The sequence below is a fragment of the Rhamphochromis sp. 'chilingali' genome (genome assembly GCF_963969265.1).
Source record: "Rhamphochromis sp. 'chilingali' genome assembly, chromosome: 19".
Lineage (NCBI taxonomy): Eukaryota > Metazoa > Chordata > Actinopteri > Cichliformes > Cichlidae > Rhamphochromis > Rhamphochromis sp. 'chilingali'.
The window spans coordinates 7,967,584-7,978,616 of NC_137946.1; the positions used below are offsets into that span (position 1 = coordinate 7,967,584).

Consider the following 11,033-nt stretch of genomic DNA (forward strand, 5'->3'; position numbering starts at 1 on the left):
GAAGACTGTGTTTGGTCTGCAGGTATCCTGATGGGTTTTTTGTGCAAAACATTGACTTTGATTTCTTCAACTATGCTGGGATTCATCGTTCTGTACTGTTGTATACTACTCCTAAAGTGCATGTGGATGACATCTCAGTGGAGACCAACTTCATGGATAACACTGGTAAATTAAATTAATTAATACAGTGATGCACAGTGATTTAAAATCCTTACTAGCACAAAAGAATTTGTAAGCAGGTAAACTGATGTACAAAAGCGGGAGGTGAAACGCTGCCTGAGGGAAGCAAAGGACACCTACAGGAGGAAGGTGGAGCAGAAGTTGGAGAGGAACAATATGAGGGAGGTCTGGAATGGTGTGAAAACCATCACAGGCCACAACACCAAGAAAAGCACAGTGGGGGGGACTGTGGAGAAGGCAAACGAACTCAACAACTTCTTCAACAGGTTTGACCAGCCCACAACCCCCCCACCCTCACCTTCACTACAGAGTCCTCTCCCCACTCTCCTGCCTCCCTCGCTTCCCCCCCTTCCTGACACCATGACACCCCCCTCCTCCAATCCCTCTCTCAGCAGCAAGACATCTCCCCCCCTCCCCTCCTCCCAAACATCTCCCAGTGTCACAGTGGATCAGGTCAGGAGACAACTGAGGAAGCTTCGCCCCAGAAAGGCAGCAGGCCCAGACAAGGTGTGTCCTAGGATGCTTAAGGCGTGTGCTGCTGAACTTGGGGAGCCGCTACAACGAGTCTTCAACCTCAGTCTGCGACTGGGGAGAGTGCCCGCCCTATGGAAGACATCCTGCATCGTCCCGGTCCCCAAAAAGAACCGGCCCAATGAGATGAATGACTTCCGACCGGTGGCACTGACGTCACATCTTATGAAGACTCTAGAGCGGCTCTTCCTCAACTTCCTCCGACCACAGGTACAACATGCCCAGGACCCACTACAGTTTGCATACAAGGCGGGTGTCGGAGTGGAGGATGCCATCCTGTACCTCCTACACAGAGCCCACTCACACCTGGATGGGGGAAAAGGCACGGTCAGGATACTGTTTCTTGACTTTTCCAGTGCCTTTAATACCATCCGGCCCTGTATGCTTCAGGAAAAACTGAACAGGATGGAGGTGGACCCCTGCCTGGTGGCTTGGATCTCCGACTACCTCACCGACAGACCACAGTACGTCAGGCTGAAGGACATCACGTCTGACACTGTGGTCAGCAGCACAGGAGCACCACAGGGAACTGTGCTGTCCCCTCTTCTCTTCACCCTGTACACCTCTGACTTCTGCTACAACTCTGAATTATGCCATATTCAGAAGTTTGCAGATGACACGGCCATCATGGGGTGTATCTGGGATGATCAGGAAGAGGAGTACAGAAGTCTGGTGAGGAACTTTGTCGCATGGAGTCACACAAACCACCTGCAACTCAACACCTCAAAGACTAAGGAACTGGTTGTGGACTTCGGGAGGTCCAGAGAAGGTCCACTGCCGGTTCAGATAGAGGGGGAGGAGGTGGAGGTGGTCAACAAGTACAAGTACCTCGGGCTGTGGGTGGACAATAAACTGGACTGGTCATGCAACACAGAGCACCTGTATAAAAAAGCCCAAAGCCGACTGTACTTCCTCAGGAGGCTGAGGTCTTTTAACATCTGCAGGAAGCTCCTGAGGATGTTTTACCAGTCGGTGGTTGCTGGAGTACTTTTCTATGCTGTGGTGTGCTGGGGGAGCAGCACAGCAAAGAAGGACTCATCCAGGCTGGAGAAACTGATCAGGAAGGCTGGCTCTGTGGTCGGCATGAAGCTGGACACTCTGGTGACAGTGGCAGAGAAAAGGACATTAAAGAAACTGCTGGACATTATGAACAATGCTGGGCATCCTCTGCACACGGCCATAAACAATCAGAAGAGTCTGTTCAGTGACAGGTTGCTTCTCCCCAAGACAAGAACTAACAGACTTAAAAACTCCTTTGTCCCACACGCCATCAGACTGTTTAACTCCTCTCTGGAGGGGAGAGGGAGGGGAAACAGGAGGACAAAGGAGGGGGGAACAACTAAGCTGTAGTGCCTCCTCACCTCACTGTACAATACCTTGTGCAATACTTTTGTAAATAGTCAACAGTGCAATAGACTCAATACTTGAAATGTGCAATTCACTTGTATTTTTATTTTTTATTCCTATTTATTCTATTTATCCCCTTTGTATATTTTATTTATATTTGTCTCTGTATTTATATATGTGTGTGTGTGTGTGTGTGTGTGTGTGTGTGTGTGTGTGTGTGTGTGTGTGTATGTATATATATATATATATATATATATATATATATATATATATATATATACACTCAACAAAAATATAAACGCAACACCTTTGTTACTGCTCCCATTCCCCATGGGATGGACGTAGAGACCGAAAATTCATTCCAGATACACAATATAACCATCCCTCCCAAACAGTGGTCACAAATCAGTCCAAATGTGTGGTAGTGGGCACATCTGCCATATTGAGATAATCCATCCCACCTCACAGGTGTGCCACATCAGGATGCTGATCTGACATCATGAGTAGTGCACAGGTGTACCTCAGACTGCCCACAACAAAAGGCCACCCTGGAATGTGCAGTTTTGTCTCACAGCAAAATGCCACAGATGCCACAAGCAATGAGGGAGCGTGCAACTGGCATGCTGACAGCAGGAATGTCAACCAGATCTGTCACCCGTGCATTGAATGTTCATTTCTCAACCATAAGCCGTCTCCACAGGCGTTTCAGAGAATATGGCAGCACATCCAACCGGCCTCACAACCGCAGACCTCGTGTAACCACACCAGCCCAGGACCTCCACATCCAGCAGGTTCACCTCCAAGTTCGTCTGAGACCAGCCACCCAGACAGCTGCTGGAACAATTGGTTTGCACAACCAAACAATTTCTGCACAAACTGTCAGAAACCGTCTCAGGGACGCTCAACTGCATGCCCGTCGTCCTCATCGGGGTCTTGACCTGACTCCAGCTCGTCGCCGTAACAGACTTGTGTGGGCAAATGCTCACATTCGATGGCGTCTGGCACGTTGGAGAGGTGTGCGCTTCACGGATGAATCATGGCTCACATTGTTCAGGGCAGATGGCAGCTGAGAATGTCCCAGTTCTTGCATGGCCAGCATACTCACCGGACATGTCACCCATTGAGCATGTTCGGGATGTGCTTGACCGGCGTATACGACAGCGTGTACCAGTTCCCACGAATATCCAACAACCTCGCACAGCCATTGAAGTGGAGTGGACCAACATTCCACAGGCCACAATTGACAATCTGATAGACTCCATGCGACGATGTGTTGCACTGCATGAGGCAAATGGTGGTCACACCAGATACTGACCGGTTCTGGGTCCCCAGACCCCCAATAGAGCAAAAAACTGCACATTCCAGGGTGGCCTTTTGTTGTGGGCAGTCTGAGGTACACCTGTGCACTACTCATGATGTCAGATCAGCATCCTGATGTGGCACACCTGTGAGGTGGGATGGATTATTTCAATATAGCAGATGTGCCCACTACCACACATTTGGACTGATTTGTGACCACTGTTTGGGAGGGATGGTTATATTGTGTATCTGGAATGAATTTTAGGTCTCTACGTCCATCCCATGGGGAATGGGAGCAGTAACAAAGGTGTTGCGTTTATATTTTTGTTGAGTGTATATATATATATATATATATATATATATATATATATATATATATACATATATATATATATATATATATATATATATATATATATATATATATATATATATATATATATATATATATATATATATATATATATATATATATATAACAATTCTGTAACTGTAACTTCGGTCGTTGCTGTGCTTTTTTTTGGAAGTCGAATTTCCCAGAGGAACCCACCCGAGGGATTAATAAAGTTCTATCTTATCTTATCTTATCTTATCTTAAAAGCTTAGAGAGATTAGCATCCGCATCATATACATCAGACTTTAAATGTGTAGTTTCTGTCTATTCATTAGATGTTGCTGTTTCCTCTGCATTGTAGGTCTTGTCAGATACAAAGTATCTGTTCAAGGTGGCTTCAACAACACTCTGAACATTACTCTAATGGACAAAGATGGCCACTTTGTGGCCTCCTCCAATGGGTCATCTGGAGGGCTTAAAGTGGTAGATGTGAAGCTGTGGTGGCCGTACTTGATGCACGAGAATCCAGGTTACCTTTATTCTATGAAGGTAAGGCAACATGCTCACAGGCATGTAGGTGTGTTTCTGCAGTGTGATGTGGTTTGACTGAGCATTGCCACTCGATTTGTCAGGTTGTGTTGTTTCGATTATTCTAACATTTTCTCTTCAACATTGAGGTCCACCTAATTGCAGTCAGTGAGACATCAACATATGAGGATGAGTATACTCTGCCAGTTGGTATCCGCACAATAAACGTTACCAACACCCAGTTCCTCATTAACAACAAGCCATTTTATTTCCATGGGGTCAATAAGCATGAGGACTCTGACGTAAGTACCCCTAGAAGGATGAAACTCCTTTAAATTTTGCAGAAAATAGGCTCCAATGACCATATGTTTACTTTTCTGGTTTTAATGTGTTGTAGATTCGTGGTAGAGGCTTTGACTGGCCCCTAATTGTAAAGGACTTTAATTTAATGAAGTGGTTAGGGGTCAACTCATTCCGTACCAGCCACTATCCCTATGCTGAGGAGATCCTGCAGATGTGTGACCGTCATGGGATTGTGGTGATAGATGAGTGCCCAGGTGTTGGCATCAAAGACATGTAAGTGTTACCACACATATCTGTGTGACCTTTGGATATGTTTGAGGGTTCAGTAAGGTCAAAAGTGAAAGATTCTGTTTGCCACAGCATATGAAGACATAGAGAAAACTGTACATGCTGTCCAATACCACCCCTGCTGAAACTCTTTATGAACTTCATGCTGCCCAAGTTAGAATTGCCAAAAAATGTTACACACTATTGTGACCAATAGGAATACTGCATGAAATGACATGTGATTGTCATAGGCTATAAGCATTCAGTCTGCATATCAAACTTGACTTCATTCCTAAGTTAATTACAGCTATGTCACACAGTGTATCTGTCACGGTCTGGCTGGCAGACCATGGGGATATGGGGAATGAGGACCCAGGCGCGGTGCTCTGTGTATAGACAGTGCGTTTATTTACAGTGATGGAAAAACATGACAATAAATCCCGTGCTCTCCCGACTCCCGTGACGTGTCCTCTTCCCAGTGTTAGTGCTCCTGTCTCCGCTTCTCCATGATGAGCACCCCGTGCTCGCTGCCCTCTCGTCTCCCGCTACTCCTGGGGACATAAGAGAGAGGCAGCTGTCAGACACACAATAATGCAGGAGACTCAAACTAAGAACTGGTCGAGAGACTAACGTGAAGCCACGCAATGATCCAGCATCGGAGAGAGCTCCACCACACTCTCAAGTAGCTCCTCCGACAGGCCTGATCAACTGCAGGTGTGTCAAGGTCTTCAGGTGTGGCCAATCACCTGCCAGGGCCACACACACACACCTACATGCACATATGTCTACAAGCAGGGAGAACGAGGGACAGCAATACAAAATACATACATTATAATATTAGTCCATAATTGCTCAGAGGACCCTGACAGTATTAGACAATAAGATGACTGTCTGCCATACACATGTTTACAGTTTTTTCTGATTGCTTAAGCACATTTTTTGTAACTATTGGCTAATTTTGCAAAACTCTTCACACAAATAAGAAAACCTGTCACCCAATAATCAAAACATTGTAGTTCTCTTGCAAAAGCAAACACAGCTAGATTAACTCTTCACACCTTCGTAAAAATGGTGTTTCCGTATCAAACAGTACACACAAGCCATCATCTACTAAGCACACAATGCGGCAACTGCACACTGATGGTATGAATACAAAACACATCTGGCTTTTGCTTTCTCTGTGCACAAGGTAGGCTATGTCAGTTTGAGCTCATACTGCTGTCATAGATCCATAAGCATAGAGGGATCCAAACTTCAAGTACTGGTGTTTATTCAAACACATCAAAACAAACACAAGTGGTTATTTCCAAGTATAGGATTATTTGCAATCGCCATAATGACTATATGGGTTACTTGGTCTGCAGTGAACATGCTTCCTCTGCCCCCAGCATCTGGTCATCTAGCAATCTGGTCATCTAGCAAAAAAATAATTTCCCCCAGGGATCAATAAAGTATTCTGATTCTGATTCTGATACTGTAAAGTAACAATTTCAGTATTTTTACATCAATGGTATTGGTGTGTTTCTCATTGGCATATGGCAGTGCTACAAATCTTTGTGCGAAGTGACTGTACTAACCGATTCTCATTTCAAGATGTCCTTATGGTACTTGCTACAGTGTAGCGGCTCGAGTTAGGCTGGACCCGTTGGCCAGCTACCCTCAGGGTCATTCCACGGTTGATTACATGGTCCACTATTGTAGCTCTGATGTCATCAGCAATTCTATTTCTTACTCTTCCTACCCTTCCTCTCCCCCCTCCTCATCTTCCTCTCCCCCCTCTTCGTCTTCCTCTTGCTCCTCCTTGTCCTTGTCGTCCTCTTCATCCTACTTCTTCACCTCCACGTCCTCTTCCTCGGCCTCCTCTACTTCTCACTCTTTCTGCTCCCTCCATTGTACTCCGCACACACAGCTTACCTGTATTATAGTGCTTAGGCTGATTGCAAAGTGAACTAATTATCTAAAAAAGTTTTCACATGTGAAAGTGTGCCAGACAGTTGGCAAATTAGTGTTAATGATAGCCATACATGTGTATACTTTTGCTAGGAGTGTGTTGGAAATTTGGTAATTGAGTGTTGTGTAGTTAATTGTGCCTACAGTTTTGCAAAGTGTGTGTTACAAAATTGCAAACTGAGTGCAAAGCAGTTTTTGTGCTTTTAGTTTTGCAAACTCAGTGAGTGGTTTTGCTATAAGTCTGAATAGTTTTAGAGATTGTGCTACAGGAATCACAGTTAGGGTTTAAGCATTCAGAAAAAACTGTAAATTGGAGTGGGACTATCTGGGACTCTCCACATGCTTCCTCTGCCCCCAGCATCTGGTCATCTAGCAAAAAAATAATTTCCCCCAGGGATCAATAAAGTATTCTGATTCTGATTCTGATTCTGATACTGTAAAGTAACAATTTCAGTATTTTTACATCTCCACCATTTGACCTTAGAACTGAAGAAGCTTCTCGGATGAGAGGTGAAACGTCTTCAAGCAACTTAAAGAAGTCCAGACACTTTTCTTTGCAAGCTCCTTTGACAAATTGGAGGGGTTTTTTTTCATATTTTTTTAACTGACTTTTGTCCACATGTTTCTAAACCTGAATGTGTACAGTACTCATAATATTACATTTTATAATAAAAGACTAACTCACAATAGCTGAACTTTACTGGAAAGCAGAACAGTTGTGAGTTAGGTCTTCACATCTTGCAGTGTGGATGGATCTGAGTCGTTAGTCTTTCAGCTCAGGCTGAGTTGTGTTCTTTTGTGCCTTGCTGATAGTCGCAGTTTTCGAAACGCCTCTCTGTCTCACCACTTGGTTGTCATGGACGAGCTTGTGCGCCGGGACAAGAACCATCCCTCTGTGGTCATGTGGTCGGTAGCCAATGAGCCCGCCTCAGAGATGCCTCCTGCTGAATTTTATTTCAAGTGAGTACAGGTTATTTTTCTTTTGAGGTGTAAAGCTCCAATTATTGCCACCCTTCAAATAGTCATCACTGCACAGATAAGCAACATGATGTTGGATTATTCCGTTTGTTTGAAAATGTGAATTCTGATGTTTATTCTACTTCTCAAATATGTGCTTTATCACACTGAAGGTGTAACAGTAATAACTCTTAAAATCCTGGTAGAAAAGATCAGTTTGTCTGTAGCATCTGATATCCATCTGATAGCTGGTATGAGGGACAAAGCTAGTTAGGCATGAGTAACATAATGTAGTTTTTTAAAAAGTGGATTTTGTTTTACAAAAAAAAGCAAAAAACCCAAAAGGTGATCATGGAGCCCTAAGAAATTAAGTGAACAGAACTAATTCGAGCTGAAGTGATGAATTAATTTTTTTTAAAAAGTAGAGTGTTGATTTTGCATAGTTCAGCCATTAGAAGGTGCAACTCTGCAACGTCCCTGTTGTTTGGAACCCCACAAACACAAAAACCAGCTGATCCAAGCAGAGTGTAGTATAAACAAGTCATGTTTGAGAGAGGAAAAAATGATCAAATAAATAAAAATTGGCTGATATTTTGGAATATCGGCTTTTTAATTTACTAAATATCATGTTGAGCTTAAATATTCTGTATCCTACTGGCCCTAATTGTAATGGCAACAAAATATAACAAACTAACATTTAAAACCAAACTAAATTGAGCATAAAACAACAAACAATTGAGCTAAAAAAAATAAAAAAAAAACAAGCAAAGAAGAACTTAGAGACAAACACTAATGTAATTATTAAGAAACAAACATTTATTTTAACCAAACAGAAATAAGACAACTAAATGTCCAACTAAGGAAGGAAATTTAACATTTAAAGTCAATAATTCCAGCCAATTCCCCATAATGTAGCAACACTTGGTATGTCCCAGACGGCATTTCCTGTATTTAGTACAACTGCATTTCAAGACACATCTTTTGCTGATTTGAGCCCAACATCAAATCACTTCCTTTTTTTCTACCCCCTTACAGGACTTTGATTGAGCACACCAAAGCTCTGGACCAAACCCGACCTGTCACTTACGTCACAATCGCTGCAGCTGACATGGACAAAGGGGTGAGTTTCTTCATCCATCACACTAATTAAAAGGGAACGGGGATATAATTTGAGGGGGGAATTCAATTTTAAAACATCCTCGTATCCGTACAACATTAAAAAGTTTTTGCATCTCTGTGTGTGGAGTGAAGCTGTGGAACAGACTAAGTAAAGATATGAAGCAATGTCCGAGCATGGCGCAGTTTAAAAAGCGGTTTAAGGATATGGTTTTTACAGGGTACAGGGAAAAGGTAGAGATTTGATAGGGTGTTGTCTAATATTTTCATGTGTGTGCGGGTGCACGGGTATGTTGGTATGGGTGTATATATATATATTTGTAGGTTGTGTATCCTAGAGGTGTTAATGGGGTTATTGAAAATGTGTATATGTGCGTATGTGTATATACGTATGTATGGATAGATAGAAACATATATGTATATATATTTAAAAAAATAAATACACATGACATATAATGTAATTGCAAGGAGGTATTTCTGTAGTCTATTGATACTAGATAGTGGAAAAGGGGTGGGATTAAATAAGCTTATGCTTCTTCCTGCTCCTTTTTGAACATGAAAGTTATTTGGAGTTGTGGTTGCTCGTTTTCCTTTTGTTTGCTTTGTTCATTTGTCTCTTTTAATTCTATTTTGTTGTACTTTTTCAACATGTTCAAAATAAAGATTCAATCAATCAATGTCAACATCACATATTAAACAAAGTCTGCACATCCCTTTCTTTTTTCAGTTTCCAGACTTTTTATTTGACACATCGTTGATGATAATAGTGTAACAGAATTTGCTAAGTAGCACCTCTGTTATAATCATGTTAAAAGGTGAAGTTTATACTAAGTGAAATGAATCACATTGAGTGCTTCAGGTCTGTGCCCTGCTCAAGATAGCAATTTAACTAAGTTAGTTAATTAACACCAGATGAGCAGCTCACAAAACCCATGTTGATTTTTCTTTTTAAGTCCTAATAAGTCATAGTAAGTAAATTTAGTCAACTGAGTATAGAATAATAATCCTTTATTTGTCCCACAAGGGGAAATGTGGGTGTAACAGCAGCAAGAAAGACACATATACAAACAAACAGTACACAAGACACAGAACAGAAACATACACAATTTTTATATATTTACATCAAGGACAAGGACATATGAACAAGGAGTATGTTTCACCCTCTTTGGAATATTATTGTTTACATCCATTTCCTCAGTTTTGTCTGTATTGATCTTATACGCTGGGTAAAGACGAAATTCAGAGATAAAATTCTTCAATGGAGATAATGACGAGTGTGGTTCTGTTAGTATAGTAAAACATCATCTGCATACAATAAGATTATATGTGCTCCGTCTTGACTCCTATGATGCGGTTGTTATCCTAAACTGAGAGTGGAGTTCTGATACCACGATTCACCTAGGCAATGAAGAGATGAAGAGCAGAGCCTCCAGTTTAATGCAGTGGACCGAGGAACATTAATGCATGTCAGTGTGGGGCATGGTGTTTATTTTAAAACAGAAGCGCCATGCACTCATTTACCCAACTTGAAACTGGTTGATAAAAAGCACCTTACAGATTTTATTATTTAAAGGGTGACTGCAAGAAAATTGTGTCATAAATATTTAATAAATAATTGTAAATCATAACCATGTTGAAGAATACTTCTGAATCCTTTTCTGGGTTATTTTTTTTCTCTAGGGTCCCTATGTAGATGTAGTGTGTGCAAACAGTTACTTTGCCTGGTATTTTGATCAAGGCCGGTTGGATATCATTCCTCTTCAGCTGAGCACTCATTTTGAAAACTGGTACAGAAAGTACCAGAGACCCATCATCCAGAGTGAATATGGAGCAGATGCAGTTCCAGGGCTTCACATGGTAAGAATACACTCACTCACTAACTCACTCCACTCACTCACAAGTCAGTTCTGCACCTTTAACAAGTCTTACTGTCACTCTTTAGGATCCACCCATGATGTTCACTGAGGAGTACCAGAATGCTCTCCTGCAGAGCTACCATGATGTGTTCGACCAGAAGAGGAATCAGTATTTCGTTGGTGAACTCATCTGGAACTTTGCAGACTTCATGACATCACAAGGTACTGCAGCTTCAAAATAAAGCAACCTGTAGGGCCAGAACTGCAGTTAAATACAACAATAGCTGAAGCTCTAGGGAAGCAGCCATTAGGTTAAAAACCAGAGCTTTATTTATTCAGCTTATTATATTCTGCACTGTGACAGT

General features: G+C 42.1%; 1 protein-coding gene across 1 annotated transcript in view; it reads left to right on the forward strand.

Annotated features, from left to right (window-relative positions):
* Positions 1-11,033, forward strand: part of gusb (glucuronidase, beta) — a 30,098-nt gene that overhangs the window by 2,528 nt on the left and 16,537 nt on the right. Inside the window, exons 4-11 of the mRNA XM_080866054.1 lie at positions 23-165; positions 4,053-4,240; positions 4,369-4,521; positions 4,617-4,795; positions 7,553-7,699; positions 8,732-8,816; positions 10,493-10,669; positions 10,755-10,890. Of these exons, the coding sequence (XP_080722180.1) occupies positions 23-165; positions 4,053-4,240; positions 4,369-4,521; positions 4,617-4,795; positions 7,553-7,699; positions 8,732-8,816; positions 10,493-10,669; positions 10,755-10,890 (1,208 nt within the window). The remainder of the gene's footprint in view (positions 1-22; positions 166-4,052; positions 4,241-4,368; positions 4,522-4,616; positions 4,796-7,552; positions 7,700-8,731; positions 8,817-10,492; positions 10,670-10,754; positions 10,891-11,033) is intronic.